This window comes from Gadus macrocephalus, chromosome 14, assembly GCF_031168955.1.
Source record: "Gadus macrocephalus chromosome 14, ASM3116895v1".
NCBI lineage: Eukaryota > Metazoa > Chordata > Actinopteri > Gadiformes > Gadidae > Gadus > Gadus macrocephalus.
This window is the reverse complement of record NC_082395.1, coordinates 13,052,747-13,078,460: the sequence shown is the minus strand read 5'-3', so window position 1 is coordinate 13,078,460 and position 25,714 is coordinate 13,052,747. Positions and strand designations below refer to the sequence as shown.

The window sequence follows — 25,714 nt, the reverse complement described above, 5'->3', positions numbered from 1 at the left end:
TTTTGGAGCTTTGGCATCTATCGCTATGCCGCTGGTTGTCAGTGCAGTCATTATATTAAACACAAACTATTCACTCCTATTTAGCCAGTTAGCAGTTACTTTTATCCATTTGAAGACATTTGCTTTGGTATAAAAATCTGGTAGACTGAATTGGGTGTTTGAACCCAGTCGGCTCGGAGTGATCAATCAACTATCCCTCCCCAAATATGCACCTTGAGGCAGAGCTGATTCAGAGCTAAACATATGCTGACACTAGTTCCCATCCGCCTCTCACCTGCATAAACATAGGATTTATTTTTGTATTGAGTACTGAATATTATAAATGGCTGAATACAGGATGTACACAAAAGATGCCAACAGCTGTATAATTCCAACTTTTTTATCCATTAAAGAAGCCAGTCTGATTTGTGAATTAACACCCTTAACCTTTGAATGTGCCTGGCAGAACGCTTCTAGAAAAATGTAGCCTTGTGGAATACTATATCGCAATCATGATTCCTTTTTTCTACTCCTCCTCTCCTCCTGATCTCTCACTACATTGGTGTCTCTTTTATTGCCAACCCAATATCTTCTCTCCTTGTCTTGATCTCCTCCTCTGTCTCTCCCCCTCTCTCCTCTCCCTCCTCTTCTGTCTCTTCACTCTTTCCCCCACCCCCCCATTGGTTCCTCTCTCCTCCTCTCCATGTTTTCCTCTTGCTGTCTCCTCCCCCACCTCCTGCCCCTCCTGCTTATCTCCTCCCCCTCTTCTCCTTTCACCCCCATTCTTTCTCCTCCTCAGACCCTAACGTTGCAGACCATGGTCAGGTGCTGGTGGTGGTCACGGCAGCAGTGGGGGGCTGCTCCTTACTGGTGGTCCTCACCCTCTTCCTGCTCATCACAGGACGGTGAGCTCCATGTCTGGCTGGGTCTCTGTCTCCTCTCATGGTCTTTTCTATCTTTGTCTGTGGTTCTGGGGGTCTGGTCTATGTCTCTCTGGGTCTCTGCCTCCTCTCATGGTCTGTGCTATGTTTTTCTGGAGGTCTGGTCTATGTCTCTCTGGGCCTTTGCTTCCTTTAGTGGTCTGTTTTATATCTGTCTGTGGTTCTGGGGGTCTGGTCTCTGTCTCTCTGGGTCTCTGTTTCCTCTGGTGGTCTCGTCAAGTGTTTCCCAACCCCATAAGTACAGCTCAAGTAATCCTACCCAACCACAAATGTTTCTCATGAACTAATAATGTACTATTATCCTTTATATTCATTTTCAATATTATAGCTGACCAGGGACTTATGTTATATCATTGAGTTTGTTATTGAGATTGTAGTGGACTTGCCTAGGTGTATGACATGACGTTAATTTGAACATCCTGACGGTGCTAGGACAACAGGGTTGTATGCTCTTAAGCATTGACGTGGCTCTTTTCTAGCACCAAAGTCAGTGGAAAATCATTATATTAGGTCATTATGTGTACCAAAAATATTCAGAATCTTTACCCCTGGACACTGCTCTTCCCTACACGTTCCCTTAGTTGGGTACCCCTGGTTTGGTCCATTTCTGCCTGGGTCTGCGGTGTTCTCTCCTCCAACCAAACCCCCAGAAGACTTGCTCCAATCAGAGCCGGCTAATGGGTCGTCTGGGCGATAGCTAGACACACTAATTTTCCAGCTGGTTGACCCTCTTCCTGCCTAATTACCCAGCATGCAGTGGTGCATTAGCTCTCTGGTTTAATCAGCCGCGGCTGGCCTGCTCAAGATGCTCTTGTCAGTTTTCCTTAGATACCACATTTACTCCTGGTTCGGTTGGGTTTTAATGGCATTGGTGCATATTTTAACCGCCATACAGGGAAAAATAGAAATGTTAAAGCTACATTATGCTAAATGCATTTATTTTCTTGGAGCTTACGAGAACCCAGATCATTCTGTCTTTTTTTGTCTCGTACCTCTGGAAGAGTTGGTTGCAATGTGTGTTTTGGTGGTATTATTCAGAGGTTACGAGTGTTGCAAACTGAAAGTGCATTACAGTTCTGTTGTCTCGCTTGATAGCGAACCCGGTATCAAGCGATTTCAAGCTCATGCGCACAAACGTTAATCTATTGAATCATGTCCCAGCGCACGATTGTCCTACTTTTGTGGCGATACACAGAACGAAATGTAAACCAATGCATTTGAATTTTCGACTTCAAAAGTGTGTGTGTGGGGGGGGGGGCTGCGCAGTGCACCCTCTAGTTATGGATTCGTCAAAACAACAATCTGATGTATACGATTTTTGCGAAGAGCACCCTCAAAAACTGCAGCTAACTACGTCCCTAAACCCAGTCCCACAGCAGAATGTAGTATAACTACGTTGATACACAGCAGAAAATGCATTACAATAACGGCCCTTAACATGTGACATGTCTAAGTTTTTTATGGCCTATTCTTTTCTGGGCCTGCGTCCACGTCACGTGATTGTCATGGTTGCTATGGTGGTTACAATCGACCGCAAAAAAATCTTTCTGTTTTCCACAGTTTAGACTTTTGTAATAACCATGACTCTTTTTTTTTTTTTTTATCACTGTCTGGTGGCAGTGATTTTTATCACTGTCACTCTGAGAGGTGCGCAAGGACATATTTGGTAGTGACACAGCCTATAACCTATTTGTGAAAGCAAAACATCAAGCTCATTGATTTAATGAGGCAGGGTTATTTGAAATAATTCATTAAGTTATCATGTGTGAGAGGTCAATCATCCTCCTGTGTGTATTGACTATTTCTGGAGATTGAAATGCTCATTGCAAGCTCCCTATTTATGTCGACCCCTACTGTCCACAAGTACCCCCCCCCCTCCCCATATGGATATGGAGAATTGTTGCCATGTCCCAGTGGTGGTGGTGTCATTTCTATGAAAGAGGGCATTCAAATATACTACAATGATCAGTTAGGAGGCCGAAGCCCTAAAATAAGTGGTGCAATAGGTATCTTTTGAGTAAAGGACAGTAACAAGTAAGCTATAGAACTGGGGTCTCTTTTATATCAAAGGGGTTCTCAAAGGACGCATATTATTATCAACTGAGGGGCTCCAGCCCTACAAGAAATGACTCAGCAAGTGCTCCATCTCATGCAACTCACCTAGCAGCTCGCTAGGTGAGTTGCTAGGGGACTAGAAACTAAACTGTCTTATGCCCATTTACTCTAAGGAACGGCCACCCCCCTCCTCTGCACTCCCCCAACGACGATGACCTCCAGCCTCATCTCTCCCATAGCCACAACAACAACTCCAGCTCCAACTCCAGTGATTTTCCATCATTCGAATACCTTTGTGCTGTATTGAAATGCTCCCCCAGAGTTCTCCTATTAATTATTTACAGGCTACCCATATACTCTGCAACTTTTTTTCACAGACTTTGACTATCTAGTTATAACTGGTGACGTCAAGTGTGCAAAAAAACTTTTTACCATTTTGGACACATTTGAACTGTCTCAACATGTGAAAGGGGCTACTCATTGTAAGGGGCACACTCTAGACCTGGTTATCACAAAGGGACTCAATGTTTCTGATCTCTCTGTGACTGATCCTTCCTTGTCTGACCACTTTTGTGTTTTCTTTAATATATATTTTATTCCCGACATACAGACAAAATCAAATACTGTCAAAAAACGGTATGTCAATGAAGATTCTAATGTACTTTTTTAAAAAGGCCATCTCCTAGCTACCACCTCTCAACCCATGGTCTGCTGATGGTCCTGTAAAAACTTTAATTTGAAAATGTTGAAAGCCATAGATGTCATTCCACCTTATAAGGGTAAAAAGATTTCTGGAAAGCAAAAGGCACCCTGGAGAAAAGTTGCTTCTGTAACATCACAGAAAAAAGAATGCAGGAAGGTTGAACACATCTGGGGTAAAAAAAAACCTTCATATTCACCATGATATCTATAAAGAGAGCCTCCGTGCCTACAATTTAGACTTAAAAAGTGCTAGAAGAAGAAGAAAATAAAATAAATTCTCCAATATCATTAAAACCAATACTAATAATGCAAAAACCCTATTTGCAACTGTTGACAGACTGACCAACCCCCCAACACAAATTTCACCTGATCTCCATTCCACGCAGAAATGCAATGAGTTTGCAGCTTTTTATACTGATAAAATTGAAGACATCAGATGCACCATCAATATCTCCACTTCAAACATAAATGTTGGACTACCACCCTGTTCAGGCAAAAGTAGCGTGGCAAGGATGGCATGCTCTAATGTAATAGACTCTAAAACTCTTGTGGAAACTGTGACACAACTAAAGACATCCACCTGCTGCCTTGATACTTTACATACCAACCTATTAAAGAATATTTTTGACTGCCTAGCAATAGACATATTGCAAATAGTTAACTCTCTCCAGTCAGGCATTTTCCCAAAAGCCTTGAATACTGCAGTTATTAAACCCATTTTAAAAAAGCGGAGCCTAGATGCCTCTATTATTAACAACTACCGACCAATATCAAATCTACCTTTCATAAGTAAAATCATTGAGAAAGTTGTCCTCCAGCAACTTAATCACTTCCTGGCATCAACTGGTTGCTATGTCACCTTCCAATCAGGATTTCAACCCCTGCACAGCACTGAGACCGCCCTTATTAAAGTTGTAAACGACATCCGTCTTAACACAAACTCTGGCAAAACCTGAATACTAATACTACTAGACCTCAGTGCTGCATTCGACACTGTAGACCATACAATAGTTTTGGACAGGTTAGAAAACTTGATGGGGCTTACAGGCAATGTCTTATAGTGGTTCAGGTCCTACCTACAAAATAGGAACTACTTTGTTTCCATTGGCGACTTTGTATCAGAATCAACCAACGTGACATGTGGAGTCCCACAAGGTTCGATCTTAGGACCCTCTCTATTCAACATCTATATGCTCCCACCAGGGCATATCATGCAAAATAACAATATTGACCATCATTGCTATGCTGATGACACGCAAATCTATGTATCGCTTTCACCAAATGACTATCGGCCCATCTGCTGTGCCAGTGCCTGGAGCAAGTGAAAGACTGGATGTGCCGAAATTTCCTTCAACTAAATGAGGACAAAACAGAGATAATTGTATTTGGTTCTAAAACGGAAAGGCTTAAAGTAACCCAACACCTTCACTCTCTGTCCCTGAAAACCTCAATCAAAGCCAGAAATCTAGGGGTTATCATGGATTCAGATTACAAAATCTGCATATTATCACCTTAAAAATGTAGCAAGACTAGAGGGCTCATGTCCACCGAAGACTTACAAAAACTTGTACATGCCTTTAACACTAGTAAGCTTGATTACTGCAATGGTCTCCTTACAGGTCTCCCAAAACAAACTATAAGGAAGCTTCAGCTTGTTCAGAATGCTGCTGCTAGAGTTCTAACAAAGACCAAAAAATGTGAATGAGAATTTATTTTAAAATCATGTTGCTAACCTATAAATCCCTACATGGTTTAGGCCCAAAATATTTAACTGATATGCTTTCACTACATAAGCCTTCTAGACCACTAAGATCTTCTGAAACCAATCTATTAATTATCCCCAGAGTAAACCCGAAACATGGAAAAGCAGGATTTAGTTACTATGCAACAAATAGCTGGAATAAACTCCCTGAGGATTTAAGACTTGAGCACCTTTAAAACAAGACTGAATACTTTTATGTTTGCTTTAGCTTTCTGCTAAATCTTAAATACATTGCACCTTCTAAAAAGTTTTTAACTTTGCCTTTATTTTCTATTTTATTACTAAAATGCCTTTTTAACTTTCAAGTGCATATGGATATAAACTCTAACTGTGGGAAGGGGGGGTGGGGAGGGGTCGATGGCAACCACCATAGCAATCATGAAAGTCACGTGACGTGGACGCAGGCCCATTGAAAAGGATAGGCCAAAAAGGTAGTTAAAGTAGTTATACTACAATCTGGTGTGAGACTGGGTTTCAGGGGCGTTAGTTTCAGTTTTTGAGGGGGTCTGCTGCAAAAATCCAATCAATCTGTTTGTTGTTTTGCCGAATCGATAACTGGAGCGTACAGTATATCATACATTTGACATGTATATCGAGTTAGACCAGATGAATGTATAAGGTTATAGGCTAAATTCGGTTCAAATTCAGCCTCTGCTGGCCCACAATTAGATTGTCTCGTTGTCTTGTTATATATCGATATAAATTCTTGTTATAACGAGATCTGAAACTGACTATTGACCATCCTCACGGAAATTCTATGAATGAAATTAATATTGAAATCCCATTATCCCTATTCTCGCCGACCCATCTTCTCTCTCTCTCTCTCTCTCTCTCTCTCTCTCTCTCTCTCTCTCTCTCTCTCTCTCTCTCTCTCTCTCTCTCTCTCTCTCTCTCTCTCTCTCTCTCTCTTTCTCTCTTGTTTCGTTCTATGGAGCACGAAAAAGTCTGAGAAACGCTCCCATTCAAAAAGCATGGGTTTACATTTCGTTCTGTGGAGCACAAAAGATTAGTTTCAGTTTTTGAGGAGGTCTGCTGCAAAAATAAAATATATACGGAAATTTTGACATATATACAACTAGAGGTTGCACTGTTCTGTCTGCGCATTGGCTATAATGCAGACGCAAATCGATATATGAGAGCATAGCTTGTAAATGCCGAAAAATGTGATAGTCTATTTCTGAATGTGTGGATAAGATAAAAACGTGTAGTTGCCCACATTTTAAGTGGTATTGCTTATGTTTGTTGTGACACAGCTTCAGAGCTGTGTTAAATATCTTAGTTTGTTCATCTATTAAACACATTTTTTTAATTGTTTGTGTAACACAAAAAAAAATACTGAGGTTACTTTTTTTTGTGCAAAGACAGGACATTTAATGCATCTACTTGCACGTAAGCATTAGCTGCTATATCACTTTTTCATAATAGTTAAGTGTTCACTTAGAAGAAAGGATTTTCTTATAACAGAGTTGTTCTGAACCATGAAAAACAAACAAACAAACCTAAACCAAAATGCACTGGCGATTGAATTGTAAAGCCTCCTTTATATCCACTCTCGGGCTCTTTTAATCTTCAAGCAGGCAAAAAAGATAAAATGAATGAATTGTACATTGTACCTGTTCTACAAATGATACTAAATTCTTTAGCCTTCGTGCTTGCATAAAATGTGCTTTATGGATAAGCAACCTTTGGACACAAAGAGAGAGAACCCCAGTACAAAAAAAGCACAACAGGTACTCAACAAAGTCTTGTGATGGAGAGAACGAATGCACTGTTGATGAATGTCACAGGTTATCTGTTGCGTTGTGGGTGCAAGGGATAGTATGGTTGGATGTCTATTGGGGTTCAGGTGTCAGAGCTACAATGACAAGTGTTTGTTGCTAGTGCTAGGAGGCTCACTTCATCCTATATTGCAGGTGCTATAGTATGCTAACTATTAAAGAGGTTCTGAGTCCGACAACATTTGTTCCGATGACAGCAATGTATAGTCGGTTCACTTACTGTCGACAATTGTCTTTTCAGAACTAGATCATTTGCATTTATAATATATAATTATAATACATTTGTATTCTTGTAGTTAACCGTGAGCATCCATGTTTATCCGACTTGGTAGCTTGAACGCACGTGGGTCGGAGATGATGCTCTTCCCATTCCGACTTTCCACCTCTGACCATAAACAAACGCCTTCTACCTGCACTTGTTTGTTATTTTCTTTGCCTGTGTAGTAAAGGAGTAAGTCATTTGATGATATCGGATCGGCGCATAGACTTGCGTACTCGCCGATACCCAATTATAGCATCAGAAGAATTTCTGATTCTATCGGTATCGGAACAACCCTACTAACTAAATCTCATGCTTCAGTTGTCAGTGCTTAAATACCAATTATATCTTGTGATTCAGGTGTCAGGGCTACATCAAGGCCAGGATGAAGTCAGAAGAGAAGAGAAGGACCCGTCTGCAGAGCGGCCACGGTAAAGACCTTCTACCTTGTTTCCCTGCTGATAAACTGTTCTCCTGCTAGCAGACACAACGCTACATGGTACAGGATCAGCTGATCTCCTGCTAGCAGACACAACGCTACATGGTACAGGATCAGCTGATCTCCTGCTAGCAGACACAACGCTACATGGTACAGGATCAGCTGATCTCCTGCTAGCAGACACAACGCTACATGGTACAGGATCAGCTGATCTCCTGCTAGCAGACACAACGCTACATGGTACAGGATCAGCTGATCTCCTGCTAGCAGACACAACGCTACATGGTACAGGATCAGCTGATCTCCTGCTAGCAGACACAACGCTACATGGTACAGGATCAGCTGATCTCCTGCTAGCAGACACAACGCTACATGGTACAGGATCAGCTGATCTCCTGCTAGCAGACACAACGCTACATGGTACAGGATCAGCTGATCTCCTGCTAGCAGACACAATGCTACATGGTACAGGATCAGCTGATCTCCTGCTAGCAGACACAATGCTACATGGTACAGGATCAGCTGATCTCCTGCTAGCAGACACAATGCTACATATTATAAGCCTATATTAAAGCCTCAGCTACAGTATTAAACGGTATGGCTAACAAAGCTGTATAAGGCCATCCAGGGTTCAGTATTGTTAACGAGACTGTATAAGGCTAGCCAGGATATGGTACAGCTAACACGGCTCTCCTCTAACCTCACCACCTCCTCCATGATGTCCTCCTCGACCTACTCACTCTTCACTTCAGCCCCCTTCAACCCCCCTCCCTACACCTCCACCCCATCTCTTCCAATCCATCCTATTCACAAACACCATCCTTTAAACACCATCTCAAACCTTTCCCCTCCTCTACCACCCTCCTCTCCACCTCTACCTTCTCTTCCCCCTCGTCCACTACCCTCCTCCCCCTCCTCCACCTCCTCCCTCCTCTCCGCCTCGAGCTGACACCACTAACTAGTGCCTGGAGACAGCGCTCTCCCTGGGCGTGGGAGGGAACCAAGGAGCACTGCCGTTTCCTACGTGTGTGTGTGTGTGTGTGTGTGTGTGTGTGTGTGTGTGTGTGTGTGTGTGTGTGTGTGTGTGTGTGTGTGTGTGTGTGTGTGTGTGTGTGTGTGTGTGTGTGTGTGTGTGTGCTGCTTGTTTCACCTAGCTGACACACTGAGACAGCTCTGACTTCAGACCCAAACACTCTCTGAATACAATTTTATGCACATATGGAAGACATGTAGAAACTGCTGTGTACTTTGTTGGCTATTTGTACAGTCCTGGAAATGTTTTAATGCAATGCAAATAGAAAACTCACCATCTGTTATTTTTTGATTTAATTGTATTTTATAGATTATGGTTTTGAAAATCATAGAAATCTCTCCCAAAAGAACTATATATTATATTCTCATCCTTCAGAATGTAGTGTGAGAGAAAAAGAGTGTACAGAGTTAATGAATTGTAATATAGGCCTATAGCTTGAATTGTATTATTTTCTGCATTGTTGGTGCTGTTTAATTAAATTAATTAAAAAGAATAAAAATGAAATAGACTATATTTAACTTCAGTTCTTCTTCTAGAGTCTGATATACCTGAGGGTAGTGTAATTGAAAAATATGTATCCACCAAGGATGCTGTGTTTGTACCGCAGTCCCCTTCTCCGGCATCAGGACCTATGTTGACCCTGACACGTACGAAGACCCCACCCAGGCTGTGGAGGAGTTCACCAGGGAGATAGACCCCTCGCGCATCCGCATCGAGCGGGTCATCGGAACCGGTGACCAACACGCACATATTACATACACAAACATGGGCTAAATGTGCACAGCAAGTGACACACAGCTATCTATTCTGGCCAGTAATGTCATGTTCCGTTCTGCTATATTCTGTTCTATTCTATCCAGTACTGTTACATTTAATTGAAAACCTGAGAGGAATCATGAGAAGAGTAGGAACAGAGGGACAATAAACATGAAGTACACTTTCCTTCTCCCCTGAAGACATGTCGTGGTCACATGTTCGGGTGTTTGATGGGGAAATGTAACCCTGCAGGCCGGGTTTACAGCCAGCTACTTATGTCCTCTGTCCAGGCTAACGTCCATTCTAAAAACATGTCCTCTGCCCAGGCTATTGCCAGCCTGATGTGCACTGCAGGGGGCACATCAGGCTAGCAGTGCTGAAAAGAGCGGTTTTAACACTTATTGAGAAGATGTCGCTGCTACGTGACCTTAGATGTAGCTTTGGGAGTAAAAAGTATCCAGACCTCATTCAAAAATCACTGTCCGGGGACGGTTAATAATAGACACATGATTACTGTAAAGATAAGCAAAACGTGAAAACAAGTGAAAAATCTTCTCAGATCTTTATGTACAAAGTATTGTATTTCCATTTATCGTAAGACATTTTCAGGTGAGGCTGAGAACAATCAAAGGGTCCGATCCATAGACAAGGATTTAGGTGCTGCATCAGCAGAGGTCAGAGACTGACATATTGACTAAGAAGTCAAAATCCTCAAACATTTGTTCTAATCATGCAGAACAGTAGTCCAGCCTAAATGCTTCCATTTGGAAAAGCCATCTAACCATCTATGTCAATTTAATTTAATTGATCCTCTGCTATTTAGCTTGGCAGTTAAGACGGTGCTCTGTCCTTCTTATCCTAGTGACATGGCTGCCATCTAGTGGAAATACTGTGAGCCTGCAACATGGAAAGAATTTTAAGAACGATAATAGTGTTGAAGTCTGTTGAATTGTATATACATTTAAAAAACTGCATTCCATTTGTTGGATTTAACAAACTCAACTTCTAGATAGAGATATTCTAAAGAGATTCTTTCTGAATAAAAGCCTTGTATTATTGGAGATTTGAAGTTAAGACAATTCCTGATGTCATGTTGAACAAGAAGTGACATTGTTTCCGTGTGTGTGTGTGTGTGTGTGTGTGTGTGTGTGTGTGTGTGTGTGTGTGTGTGTGTGTGTGTGTGTGTGTGTGTGTGTGTGTGTGTGTGTGTGTGTGTGTGTGTGTGTGTGTGTGTCTCTGTCAGGTGAGTTTGGTGAGGTGTGCAGCGGGCGCCTGCAAATACTGGGGAAGCCAGACGTTGCCGTGGCGATAAAGACCCTGAAGGGCGGGTACTCGGAGCAGCAGAGACGAGACTTCCTCCGAGAGGCGACCATCATGGGCCAGTTCCTGAATCCCAACATCATCCGGCTGGAGGGCGTTGTCACCAGGAGTAAGAGTGTGTGTCACAGTGTGTGTATGTGTGTGTGTGTGTGTGTGTGTGTGTGTGTGTGTGTGTGTGTGTGTGTGTGTGTGTGTGTGTGTGTGTGTGTGGGGGGGGGGGTGTGTGTGTGTGTGTGTGTGTGGGGGGGGGGGGGGGGTGTGTGTGTGTGTGTGTGTGTGTGTGTGTGTGTGTGTGTGTGTGTGTGTGTGTGTGTGTGTGTGTGTGTGGGGGGGGGGGTGTGTGTGTGTGTGTGTGTGTGGGGGGGGGGGGGGGGGTGTGTGTGTGTTTGTGGGGGGGGGGTGTTTGTGTGTCCGTTTATTCTGCTTATATAAATGGACTTATGCTTATGAATGTATTTTGTATCTGGTCTTCACATTCTCCCTTGAAGTAATAATACAGCAGAAACACTGCTGCATTGAATCTCTGCCGATGCCAGCAATGCGTTCATCATGTGTGATGAGTCGGAAAAGGAAGGCAACCGTGATTTAGTGTGATTCTCCACGGCGACCCCTCTTAACTAATGAAACATCCATGTCCCAACTGACACCGCATTACGTATATTGTAGTAGTAGTCTGTGCTCACTTTGTCACCATGTTTTTCATGTATGCATCTTTATCGATGCCAATTGTATTTTATTGATAGGATTATGATATGATCTATATATATGAAGTGTGTTTTATCGCTGAGGTCGTTGTGAAAGGGTGGTTAAATATTTCTGTTTCTCACCAGCCCCGGTTCTACAGCGCAGAAGATTAACCCTGACTTTAGCTGTTTCATAAAACATGTGTCGTGCCCACAGGCCGACCGGTGATGATCGTCGTGGAGTTCATGGAAAACGGAGCACTTGACAGCTTCCTTCGGGTAAAAGCAAACCTTTCTAGATTAAACCAAACATGAAAAGATTCCAAATCACAATAAATAAAAAGGAAATTTAATCCTATTCTTTTAACCAGTCAAAAAAAACAAATATTCTATCCAGAGTATTTCACCCAATAACAGCTGACAAATTATTGCATTCCTAAGAATATATACTCTTAAATGACTGCACCTTTCATCTCTAATGTCCTTCACATTCTGCTGTGATAGCCGTCATCCCCTCTCCAGGATTAATAAAGTATGTCTTATTTGATGGTAGTCACATGATGGGCGGTTCACGGTGGTGCAGCTGTCGGGCCTGCTGCGCGGGGTGGCGGAGGGGATGACCTATCTGGCTGACATGGGCTACATCCACCGCGACCTGGCCGCCCGCAATGTCCTGGTGGACCAGAACCTGGTCTGCAAGGTGTCAGACTTCGGGATGTCCCGCATTGTGGAGGACGACCCCGACTCAGCCTACTCTGCCTCGGTGAGGTCACCCTACAGGGGTTCAGGCTGACCAGCTCACCCAAAACATACTGCCTCTTTAGGCTGAATTCTGACTTGTACTGAAAACAATGACTCTTTACTCCTGAAGCCCTCGGCTATGGGGATACATACTGACTAGTTCTGAACATAATGACTCTTTACTCCTGAAGCCCTCGGCTATGGGGATACATACTGACTAGTTCTGAACATAATGACTCTTTACCCCTGAAACCCTCGGCTAAGGGTCCGTATGCTGACCAGTACTGAACATAATTACTTTTTACCACCAATGCTAAAATGTTACCTTCTAATCCCAAAACCCTCTTCTAAGCGGATCACAGTGACTAATACTGGGGGGGGGGGGCTCCTCACCCCCAAACATTAGGACCATCTCCACATCCCTGCACCTTGAGCATCTAGCCCCTAAACCATCTGCTAGGGGCTTCAGACTGGCCATTGCATTCCAAACACAACCATATCTGTGCACGACACCACAACACACATTTCCATATAAAGTTTCCATTCCGTCGCAACCATGACCATAAAATGCTAGCACAAACTCAGGAATTTACTTTCTTGGATCAATAGAGTACCATGGTATCTTACACTACGCTGCAACACACTAGAATACAGTACCTATAGGTACACTACTCTACACAGCCCAATGCAACATACTGTTTCCTGCGTGGCTGCTTGAGCCAGACTGTGTAACGTGAACACATCGATCCCACCGTCACTCCCAAGGACTTTGACTTGATTTCAGCGACAGAACCAATTTGTCAACCGCTTGGTACAATGATTCTTGGCAAGGAGCAGATGAACGTATATTGAGGCTCAGCCAGACGCTATGAAAATGTCTGCATGCTTACAGTCATTCCTACGACAATTACATCCAACCTGCATAATAATAGACACTCTTAATCCCACTAAATGCTTTCTGGCAACCTAGCATTTAAACTTTGCTTATCGGTTTCTGGTGGTGTTGAAGGAAAATAAACTGCGAACAAGGATTTATGTCTGCTAAATAAATCTTAAATAGTTTGAACGAAGCATGGTAAGGCAGCTTTTAATTTGTACCTACCACCACATATCTGGAACAAACATCCACAGCTATGAAGTCTGCCACAAAACTTTTTACTTTAAAATCAGAGATTAAAACCATTTGTCACTGTTTTTCAATCAAATGTATGTCTGCACTATTATATACGTATACTAGAGTTTCCGCGCGCACACTCCAGTTGTAATTAATCCCATAGCTATAATGTGGAAACTCCAGTCGATAATGTAACAAATTTCTGAGCTCATAATATAATAACATTTTGCGTATAATGGTACAACGTTTAACATTTTGATCCACATATCATGTAATAAAGCAAGCATAATCATTTTCTCCTTACGTTATGAAGCAAGCATTATCATTGTTAATTTATAAGCCGTTTTCACCCATTTTTGCCACATTTGTATATCAGGAGATTCGATCCAGAGGGTGATTCACACTTGATGCTTTAGATGTGGACATCGATGTCGTTTAGACATCATTAGAGTCAACGGGGGTTTTAGGGGGGTGGGCTTGCAATGGGCGGGATATGACGTAGGTAGGGTCTAAGTTCGCAAGAGGCGGGATACGTGTGGCCGCTGTCATTAGTGGCCGCTATCACCAGGCTTGGCCACAACACTGGTGGATTGCTCAAGTATGCAGTGCTCCCGGGGGCCAGGCTCAAGCCCCCAGGACCAGTGCATACTTCCGCAATCCACCAGTGTTCAGTGGCCAAGCCTGGAATTGCACTTGTTTAAGCGGGCTGTCCGACTTGTCCTTTTGTGCATGAAGGCTGCTATATAAATAAACAAAGCCTTGCCTGCTCTATAAAGTGTTTTTGTCCCATGTTAGGGAGGGAAGATTCCTATTCGCTGGACGGCTCCCGAGGCAGTGGCCTATGGGAAGTTCTCTTCGGCGAGCGACGTGTGGAGCTACGGAATCCTCATGTGGGAAGTGATGTCATACGGCGAGAGGCCCTACTGGGAGATGTCCAATCAGGATGTGAGATTCACGTGGTGTTACGCTACATTTAATACAGAAAATAAACACAAAATTATAGATATGTTTTTTATATCCACGCTGTGTGCCTGCTGCCTATCAGTGTGACTGTCTGTGGTGGGCCTCGTTTGTCTTTCAGCCTGTTTGTGCCTCCATGCTGAGTACATGGCTGTCTGACTGACCTCCCCCCTCCTCTCCTCTCCTGTCCAGGTCATCCTGTCGATAGAGGAGGGCTACCGCCTGCCGGCCCCCATGGGCTGTCCGGTGGCCCTGCACCAGCTCATGCTGCACTGCTGGCAGAAAGAGCGTCTGCAGCGTCCCCACTTCACCGATGTGGCATCCTTTCTGGACAAGCTGATCCACAACCCCAGTACCCTGCTGGCCCTGGTCAGCCATGACCACAGGTCAGAATCAATGTCTGAGACGCAGCCCCACACACTGACCGATAAACACAGGTCAGAACATATCTGCTACAGAACCTGCTGTCTCGGGTACCTCAGCATGTAAGTTCAAGTTAAGATATGTTATATTGAGACCAAGCTTTTGAAATTGGTATTGCAGTCCAAATTCAGAATATTGGAGAGCTTTGTCCCCATCCGCCCCCTCCTCCCCAGACTGGAAGCTCACGCGTTTTTCAAGGTTAAGTATACGGATCGAATTTGCAAGGCGATCCGAGTGCAATATTTTCTTTGAGACAAGCGCAATTATTGCGCTTGTCCTACACTGTAGGTTGATTAGCTAATGTATACATTGCAATTTATATATTATTGAAACCAGCTCTTGGAGAATCCCTCTTGAAAACCTTTAAAGATATCTAAGCTGTCTCCATCTTTCAAATGCAACTCCAAAATGTACCCATGTTTTAGCACGGCTCTGGTCATAGATTTCTTTCAAAGAGGACGAGGGTTTTGAGATGCTGTAGTTTTTTTTTTTTTTTTTGGTTCTTGTTACTCTGATTGTTATACTAAGCATTTCTTAGTGTTTCACACATTGTGTCAACATTTGGTCGCAGCTTCGCGGAGTCCCCAGAAGACATGAGGGACTACCCTCTGTTTATCTCCATCGGTGATTGGCTGGACTCAATCCAGATGAGCCAATACAAAAGCAACTTCCTGGTGGCTGGCTACACCACGCTGGATTCTATTTCCACCATGTGCATAGAGTAAGTTGAGTGAAGGATGACAAGGCGTAGCTATCTTAAACATATGAAAACATATTCCAAAAGGTATTAAAGTGTCATAAACATCTCTGTTGCCACGGAGGAGCGTCAATGGGTGTTTTTTTTTCCATTTACTTGCATGTGAATCATAGATAGTCATAGATAGTAGTATTATCATTGTTTTCACTACCTAGTCCCTGTGTTTTATGTTCCACCTGGTATCGTTTCTAGATATAGAAGTGATCTCTTTCTCACTAAACCTTCTGATCTCTTTGTCCCCAACCGCCCAGCGACGTCAGACGTATAGGGGTGTGCCTGATCGGCCACCAGCGACGCATCGTCAGCAGCATCCAGTCTCTCCGCCTGCAGCTCCACCACATCCATCAGAGTGGCTTCCAGGTCTGATCCCCACCGCTCACCACCCACCACCCAGCCCCCCGGGCGCCAGTGACTGGCAGGCAAGACTCTGGCGCTTGTGATCAACAAAATACCCAGTAATCACCCCGACAGTAGCTCCTTGAGGGTAGAGGGCAAGGGTGGCGGTCTTCTGAAACAAGTCTATCGACTGCTACTCCGTTCTCGCTTTTTCTTTGGACTTCAATCAGGAATGGACGGATAAGTAGCGACCTCTGTTAGCATAGATCTTGGGGTTCTTGTTATTTTACAGAAGACACCTGGCCAGCAGTACCTCTCTCTCTCTCTCTCTCTCTCTCTCTCTCTCTCTCCCCATCTCCCTCAAGGACAATCCAACGGTTTCCCTCAACTATGACTGGGATCAAACCTGTTACCTCACACCGCGGTAGAAATAACTTCAGGGTGGCCGGAGGAGTATTGTGATGCCGATCGATGAACATTTTTGGTTATGAAGTTTGGGCAAATTGTACATTTCTACGACGGTGAAACACTACCCCCTCAGTGGTGTAGAGGAGATGGAAACGACAGTGTCAAGGAGCTGAACGTGTATCTTGATCTTATTCATGTGACATGTTTTTTTGTTTTTGAGCTGAAGACCATTGAATGTTATGAGATTTTATAGAGATGTATATTCTGAAGATAATTACAGAGTATCTGTGTTTTTCGTCTTGTTCAAAGTGTATATTTTATTCAATATTCTCATTCAATTTAGCCGACAACCCTACCATTTTCAAAATTCAAACATTTCTCTTAGATTTAGCCTACTGGTATGGAAGCTCTCTTCAGACCAGATGGTGAAAGTCCTGGTGAAATCAGGCCCAGGATGTTGGTTTACTTCCTGGTTAGCCCTGATGAGCTGCAGCGTAGCATTGGTGTCAGGAGGTGAGGACGTTGATCATGATGAAGGATTATTATTCTGATGATTAAGACCATAATTATATTGATAAAGATGAAGCGTATGACTATAAGGATATAGCATATGAATATAATGATAAACAGTATGAACATAATGATGACGTTTAGAAGTACGATTTTTATTATTTTTATTTATAGTTATGGAGGATATAATTATATTAAAGAGTTTGACTATAATTATTAAAATTATGATTAATAATGAAGATTTCTGATTAAGATGGTGATAAATGATGATAATGATGATGAAGATAATGATGATGATGATATGGCTGTTGGTTGTGGTAAGGACAATGTGATGACCTGAATCCTAATGGAAGTAAAAAGGAGCACCTTTACACAACAGGAACATGTGTGGTTTCCTATTTGCACACACAAACGTCTCTCTCACAAACACACACATAAACACACACATACACACACGCATTAGCCCCGTCACAGACAGTAACCACTTAACTGTCCTTCAAGTTACTTGCACACATGTTCTGGACGTGAAGGATGGGCAGGTGTGTTTGTCAACAGGATTCCGGTGTGGGTGATCGATAGAGTAGGTCTGAAAGCTCCACAGAGCCCTACACAAATTCACTTTTTTTCAAGTGAATCTTTCTGTAAAATGTATGGTCCCAAAATAAATAAACGCCAGCAAGCGTAAGAATAAAAAACCTTTTTTTTTGGATATCAGTCTTGTATACCCATGTCAAGAATGTTTTTATTATGATAGGAATAACAATTAAAAATATCTAAATGACTAATTCCTAAAAAACACAAACACACATAATACTGTTATACATGTGCACATCTCTGACCACTAGATGTCAGTCTTGAGTCGTGCAAACCCACACACCCTGGTTCCTTAGCAACAGGGTGTAATTGTTTCTCCAGACCAGGCTAGTAGAGGAAGGAAAGTGAATGTGGATCCAGCCGCTCTCCCGTTCTTTCTCTAATAATTGTTCTATGTTCTGAAAGAACGGGTTTTGGAATCTGCAGCCCGTGGTTCAGGTAAATTCGTTTTAACGGCGTGTAGTCGTTTGCACGCTATTATCTTATTAACAAACTAGCGTATGAGTGTTAACAGCTTTGGCTTGGCATTACTGTTCCTAGCCGACTCTCCCTGTTATTATGTTATATTTAAATATATTAATACGAACACCTAACAGGTCCTGTGTGCTAATGTATAGTTGTATTATCAGAGAATGGAATATGATATGAGTGATGTCCTTGTTTAGCGTCAGTTAGCTTTAGCTAGCCTCGCTTGAATAACGCTAGGATTAATGCTCAATTGAGACCAAAGCATGTGTACATTATGTTTACGATACATTTTCAACCATAAATTGCCACTAACGCTTATTTGCATTAATATATTTAGGATAAAACGCATGTTTAACCCTGAACGGAAACTAAAGCACGATTACATGAACTGTTATACATTGTTTACATAAAAATACGGTATAAAAATCGAATCAGATGAACTGGATTCACTTGCATACTTGAGTGGGTCATGTGCCACTTTAGAACTTCTGCAGTTAATGATAAGTGGAATAGAATATGTTTGTTCGAATTGGAATGATGCTCAGTTCTAGAGAATTGTTTTTATTGGACTACCATAGCAGTGACGTTTGGGTGAGATATATGGGAATTTCATTACAAGCTGTGGTTTTTCGTAACATAGTTTTACAGACAAATATCAGTAAAAATGTCAATATTAAAACATACTAATGTATGAGATTGAGGCTTTTTTTGCATAAAATACAAGGAAAATCGTAACATTTTAGTTGATGGAATCAACTTCTTGTAATAACTTCCCGTCACGTTATTGGTGAAGTACAACTCTGCTATGTCTTTAACAGGAGGATCGTGGTGCATGCAGACTGAGGGATGGGTCTGTTTGACAAGCTAGCAGGGTGGTTGGGATTGAAGAAGAAAGAGGTGAACGTCTTGTGTCTTGGCCTGGACAACAGTGGCAAGACCACCATCATCAACAAGCTCAAGCCCTCCAATGTAGGTCACCTTATATTTACCCATGTATTCAAATATTTGATATAAATAAATCAATATTAAATATACGTACATATTTCAGAGATGGTATCTGGTTTACATTTATGCCACAAGGATCAAACTCAAAAACTCTAGTTCGACGGCAACAATTGCGGAGGTAGTTGGATGTAGGTATACTTAATAGCCTATTTACGTTTCCCAATCCTCTTATTGCTTCTATTATTTTAAACAACACTCCATTAAATAAAGTTATCACTATCCGTTATATGTATTGATCATTAATCTCGATAGCAGTCGGTGCTACAAGGGGCTGTGAATATAGGTTGCCTTTGCTTTGATATCTTGATGGTGTGCAGATGTATCACACGACATATTTGTTTTTATGTACCAACTTTCTCTGAAAGAGTAATAGCTTTTAGTTGCGATCTGGGAAAATACCTGAAAAACGAACGTCCCTCCAAAACATGGCTGCATTAAAGAATGCACATCCACTTCTCATAATCTCCCTCATCCATCTAGCCTTATGAGTTGCATCCTAGAGGCGGGTTCAGATTCTCAGACACAAAGTATACCGCCATGGTGTGTGTAGTGTGAAGCCTTCTTTGCAAAGATTGTTTTTGATGTCCGTCCAAGGGAGAGCTTCTCGGACACAAGGTGATAAGCTATAGTGTGTGTGGATTTGTGGATCACCATCCGCCTAACTATGACTGCAAAGCTAAAACAATTGCATGACAAGAAAGTGGCTAAACAAAAACCTATCACCAACAGTCTGTTGATTATAGCCAATACAAAGGATCCATTTCAGAAGACTACAGTCGACACCTGTTTTCCCACCAAATGTGCCGTTGTCTCACAGTTTACGTTTTCCCCAATTTTTTCAGATTGAGTTGCCAAAGTTAACAGAGCATACATTGGCACACCAGCAAAATAAAATTTTCATTGGTGAAAATTGGCATGTGGCACGCAGCCCGAGGTAGTCATTCAAGTAATCGACCACAATTAACACAGAACGTCTGAACCAATGGTTTTGTAGAGACAAGGCTAAGGTGAGGGTCACATTAGTGACCCTTGCCCTAAACCTAAACCGCTACAACACTTACAATGGTTGTTAGGGTGGATATGTAGCTTATTTTGATAGTCTAGCAGCTGCCTTGTTCTAACCCAACTGTAGTCTAGGGATGGATGTTGAGGATTATGGGATAGCGCCGGTCCCTACTGGACAACAGATGTTATTTAGCCTTGTGGATATAATCTGGCTCAATTATATATTGTGCATTGTCCCTGTCAAATAAACGTAAAATACTAGCCTACCACCCAAACGCAAATTCCAATCCTATAGCAAGTCAGTTAACAGTCGCTGGTGAAAGAAGAGATTATGCCTTTCCCGGAAGTCCCTCCCTCCCTCTGGGCAATATCTCTAGATTCAAAGCTTCCAGGCGTCTCCCTCGTGAGAAGAGAGTGCCTGCGAATGAGGAAAGTGATCAAAGTTGAGCACTTATTATAGTTACTCCAAAAAGGCAGCAGCATGTATCAATGGTACACCTTCATTTTCAATATGGATACAATCAAAAGGTATCTACTTGATGAAATCAAACAGATTAATTTGTTTGGTAAGCTGTACTCTATGTTACATATGTTTTTTTATCTGAAAACATTTTTGTCACTTATCTCCCCCCAGGCCCAGACACAGGACGTTGTGCCCACCATTGGCTTCAACATAGAGAAGTTCAAGACCTCGAGGTAGGAGGTCATCGAAGACGGAACACTATAGAATTCTCTGCTTCTATTGTGGTTGGTGTGCGTTGTGCCGGTGATGCTGATGTGGTTTCATGTGGTCTCTCTCCAGTCTGTCCTTCACGGTGTTCGACATGTCGGGTCAGGGTCGCTACAGGAACCTCTGGGAGCATTACTACAAGTGAGTCCTCTCGAACGCTGCGCTGAAGACATAACTGTTCATGGGCTTTACTGTAGCTTATTCACAAGACTTGGTAAGGTTTACGTAATGCTTAAAGGGGTGCTTACGTTTAGGTAAAACCATACATGTTGGGAACATCATCAGATAGGTCTAGTCTGCACATGCAGTCCTGGTTAAACTCCTCCCCCTCTCCTATCTGTCTTACAGGGAGGGCCAGGCCATCATATTTGTGATTGACAGCGCTGACAAGCTAAGGATGGTGGTGGCAAAGGAGGAGCTGGACACCCTGCTCAACCACCCGGGTCAGTCCCATGCTGGGGGTCTATGACTAACGTCAAATGACTTGGGGTCTCAGAATGGAGGCCCCTGACCGGAGGCCCCTGACTAGGGGTCCCTGACTAGATAGCCTGGACTGGAGGCTCTTAACTGGAGTCCCCTGTAAGGGGGTCTCTGACTGAAAGCCTCTGACTGAAGTCCCCTGACTGTCTGTCTCAGACTGGGAACCCCTGACTGGAGGCGCTGAGGCCCCAGGAGGGGCGCCGCTGTCTTCTGTCCAGTGCTATTCCAGTCCCTGATGAGGGACTCAGTGACTCCGTGTGGGCTCTGGTGCCTCACAGCTAGATATATAGCTCCTTTATGGAGATCCATTCACAAATACATCTTTGCAAAAAGAGGCTTTATCTCTATCATGAACATATAGTCACAAGCTGCCTACTGATGCTTTTGATTGCACGTTCTTCGTTATTTATATAATAGGTTCAACGTTTGATGAAAACATTTCAACCACGTTGAATACCTGTATGTCTTTTCGAAAGGGCAAACATGGTTTCTACGATATCTTTTGAATTCACTTAAGAAGCGTTGTTATTGTTACCGACCCCCAGTGTGTTTTGCTGCCAATGTTTTGTTTCTCCCCAGACGTTAAACATCGCCGTGTCCCCATCCTGTTCTTCGCTAACAAGATGGACGTCCGTGAGGCTCTGTCTTCAGTCAAAGTCTCCCAGCTGCTCTGCCTGGAGAATATCAAAGACAAACCTTGGCACATCTGGTACATACACACATACAATCACCCTGACACAGCTCACTCACTCACTCACTCACTCACTCACTCACTCACTCACTCTCACAGTCTCATACACACACACTTTCTGAATCTCATACACGCACAGTCAATCACTGTCCCCCACACACACACACACACACACACACACACACACACACACACACACACACACACACACACACACACACACACACACACACACACACACACACACACACACACACACACACACACACACCAATACTAGGGCTTTAAACCGATTATAATATTTTATCGCGATTAATCGCAAGACAAACGCTGAAACCTGAGTTTTCTGGCTGTGGCTATCATATTGCGAGCACTATCAGTGCAGACTTTGGTGCACACTCCATACCCCAAAAGCCTCTCCTCTGTAAGTTACCATTGTTTGTCAAAATGATGTCTAGCGGGCATGCATAAAAAGGCCAGTAAAAGTATTCGTATATTTAAGGTTTGGGTCTCTAAGAACTAATATTATTATTAATATTACAAGACTTTGCTTCATTTGAAGGTATAATATGTACAATTTACTCATTATTATATTGAAAAATGACTCAAACTATGTTAAATATTAGTTGTGTACTTAAATTATGTAAATAGTTTTCAACAATGTTCAGACCTAGAGAAATGCGTTGATTGTTTTAAGGTACAGGTTCGTTACATTTGGTCCCGTGTCAGGGTTTCCCGCAGAAAAAGATCCACTTTTATTTTTGGACGTGGTCGTTAAGACGGCAGCCGTGTGTTGCTGAGGCGGCCGCCTGAGCTGTAAGCTGCTGTGGGAAACCCTGGGTGTCGTATGTACTTCACCCTCTCACCTCCAGGGAAACGGGGTTAAACAGTAACAGCATGTATAACGCTGACAAGTGGCTCATGCCAACCACCGCATTGCTTCACGACATCATCAAACCATTTTCTCCTTTGGTCCTGAAGAGTGGGGGTCAACATACTGAGTGACCCCCACTCTGCTGTGTGTTTGTCTTCCAGTGCCAGCGATGCCCTCAGAGGAGAGGGTCTACCGGAGGGGGTGGACTGGCTGCAAGGTAGGGTTGTCAACTCTATAGTTTTGAAATCTAAATCTATAGTCTTTAGATTTCATTACACTAGATTAGATTAAATTAGACTACCGTAGACTTGATTACATTCGTTGATACTAGATTAGGTTAGTTGGTTTTTATTCAATTACAGTATGGATTATTTATTTATTACTGAGGGGAATTTCAGAATTCATGTTTTTAAACACTATACACAAGTATTTTTTCAAACAACTGCAATTAGGTTAGACTCAATACAATTTGAGATATTATATAAAATGGTGCTTAATTAATCCCAACGTGATACACAGTCATTAGACTAAAGCTTGTGAATGAGTGCCAAGGTAGTGCGCCACCACTGCTAGATAACTAGACACAACATGTTGTGTTTCTGTGTAGAGTTTAACTGGTGTGTTTATTTCCTGTTGCTCCGTGTGACGGAACTCCCATCTGGTTCCACGTGCTGGAGACCTAATTACGTGGGAAGGAATACGTGTGTGTGTGTGTGTGTGTGTGTGTGTGTGTGTGTGTGTGTGTGACTGTGTGTGTGCCTGAACAGATGTTCTCTCACCTTCTCTCTGCCTCTGTGCGTCTGTCTGTAATATATATATATTTATATACATATGTATAAAGAGAGAGAGATATTTACAAAAAACACTCTAACATGTCTTAAAAGTCACTTTAAGGTCTGCTCTATTCACTATAAAATAACGTAACTACGCAACTACATTTTTGCAAACACATCCACTCATTTTTATATCTTTAGTCTTATATAGTGGTAACATTCAAAAATAACATGGTCTTTCTTTGAAACAGGATTTTTCAAGTCAGTTTTACCAAAAGGGCTTGGACTTACTATTGATAAGTAAACGTATCTGATAGCATTTCCCTTCCTAGTTAGGCTAAGAACCCTGCTAGTGAGCATTAGCGTTTTCATTTTTGTAAAAATAATTGTAGCTGCAGCTGACATCTTGGGGAGGATCCAGGCTATAGATCACATGTCTGTGTTTAATAAAGGCTGGCGTAGGAAACTGGAAGCAGCTCACTCTCAGTTCTGCCAGTCCACTCCCACAGTTTTAATGATGAGTGGGACATATAATGGTCCATCATAGTAAACAGTGTTCACCCGTCAGTCTCTCTCTATCTGGGCCATGAGTCTCACTGATTACATCCAGAGGCCAACAAGATGTGTGTGTAAAACGTGTTTAAAGCCAGTTTGATTAAAAATGTGTGCACGGCGCATTCAAAGCATGTCTCCATGTGTTCAGATCAGATCCGGACCCTGCGGACGTGAGGGCCTGACGTCGCCCTGGAGAGAGGCAACCAGCAGCTTTGTCTCCATGACAACGATGAAGGAGCGTGGTACAACCCCCCACCCCCCCCCCCACCCCAACGAAGAGATCCAAACCCCAAACAACAGATAAAGGCTGGACCAGCAAACTCAACATTATCATGTTGTTCTCCTCTCTAAACAACGTCCTGACACCAAGATCCACTGCTGAGTATAATACAATTCAGTGGTGAGGTGAACCAGGGGATATTGCAACCATGCAGCCATGTCTACATGTGTTTGAATGTTTAGTGTGACACTGGGCCGATTTACTGTGGGACATGTATACCACACACTGTGGGGTGGCTGCTGTCATATCATAGCATCATTATGGAACACTCCTATTGGGCCCAACTCTGCTTGACGTCACTTCCTTGGAAAGTCCCTCTTCCCAGTTAAGATCACAATGACTTTTACTTATTATTTAACTTTACAACATAAAGTGATTAAATGAAAAATAGCACGGCAGCAGCAGATAAAATGAACCAATGGGAAGTTGCAACAATTGTTACCTCCTCTGGCTTCGTCCCCTGCTCGAGGGGTGTGTGTGTGTGTGTGTGTGTGTGTTTGTGTGTTGACATTCCCACCTCATTATCCAGGTCTTCTCTAGTCCCTCCCCCCTGTAACGACCCTCGCCTCATCTACTGGACGCTGCAGAGTATTCGTCTCTCAGGGGTCACCCAGGGGTCAACCTGTAACCCGCTGGTTCCCTAGGGAACGGGTGCCCTGATTTCAAGAAGGCAAACCTGTTTCTCCCTATATTTCTATCCATCTATCTTTCTTTCTACCTTTATGTCTCCATCTCGTTCCTTCTCTTTTCTCTTCCACCTCTTTGTCTGCATCTTTCTTTCTCTAGTATTTATCTCTACTGCTTCTTCCTCCACTCTCTCCCCCTCTCTCTTCCTTATATGAACACAAGTGAAATGTAGATATATAAATATTAAATGCAAACCTTGCCAGACAATGAACGTCAATGTTGTTCGTTGTATCTATTCCAGAGACGGCGTGTCATTTTGCTGTTCGGCCACTTTGAGAGATGTGTGAGTGTGAACTTTGACCTTTAGTATCTACAGCTACAAGATTTATGATAATGTATCCATATGTTGATAGTGCACATGATTAGTGTTTCAGTGAGTTAGGAACGCTACATTCTGTGAATGTATATTGAAACATCCATCTGTTATTCTTCTATTTTCTGTAGCTATGTAATTGACAGATGTTGCTGTTAGGAATAGGGCAAAACCAATGTTCATTTATTCTAAATGAGAACATTTGGTCTGTCAGGTCCCAGAGAAGATGACTTTTAAAGCCCCGGCAGATTTATGGAAGTGCGGTAATATGTTCCTTTTTGCCTGGATCCATTTTATCCCGAG

The 25,714-nt window shown here is 42.7% G+C and overlaps 2 protein-coding genes across 2 annotated transcripts in view; both read left to right on the top strand.

The window, feature by feature from the left end:
* LOC132471663 (ephrin type-A receptor 6-like) overlaps nucleotides 1-17,338 on the top strand; it is a 73,143-nt gene extending 55,805 nt beyond the window's left edge. The window contains exons 11-20 of the mRNA XM_060070889.1: nucleotides 779-884; nucleotides 7,837-7,907; nucleotides 9,556-9,681; nucleotides 10,948-11,133; nucleotides 11,925-11,986; nucleotides 12,261-12,470; nucleotides 14,358-14,507; nucleotides 14,715-14,908; nucleotides 15,517-15,666; nucleotides 15,954-17,338. Coding sequence (XP_059926872.1) covers nucleotides 779-884; nucleotides 7,837-7,907; nucleotides 9,556-9,681; nucleotides 10,948-11,133; nucleotides 11,925-11,986; nucleotides 12,261-12,470; nucleotides 14,358-14,507; nucleotides 14,715-14,908; nucleotides 15,517-15,666; nucleotides 15,954-16,068 — 1,370 coding nt within the window. The 3' untranslated portion in view covers nucleotides 16,069-17,338. The remainder of the gene's footprint in view (nucleotides 1-778; nucleotides 885-7,836; nucleotides 7,908-9,555; nucleotides 9,682-10,947; nucleotides 11,134-11,924; nucleotides 11,987-12,260; nucleotides 12,471-14,357; nucleotides 14,508-14,714; nucleotides 14,909-15,516; nucleotides 15,667-15,953) is intronic.
* Nucleotides 17,339-17,827: 489 nt separating this feature from the next.
* On the top strand, nucleotides 17,828-25,315 carry arl6 (ADP-ribosylation factor-like 6). Its single transcript, XM_060070901.1, has 8 exons — nucleotides 17,828-17,988; nucleotides 18,837-18,987; nucleotides 20,663-20,724; nucleotides 20,831-20,899; nucleotides 21,107-21,201; nucleotides 21,818-21,947; nucleotides 22,965-23,020; nucleotides 24,280-25,315. The coding sequence occupies exons 2-8, from the start codon at nucleotides 18,865-18,867 to the stop codon at nucleotides 24,303-24,305; spliced, it is 561 nt and encodes a 186-aa protein (XP_059926884.1). The 5' UTR covers nucleotides 17,828-17,988; nucleotides 18,837-18,864; the 3' UTR covers nucleotides 24,306-25,315.
* The last annotated feature ends 399 nt before the right edge of the window (nucleotides 25,316-25,714 follow it).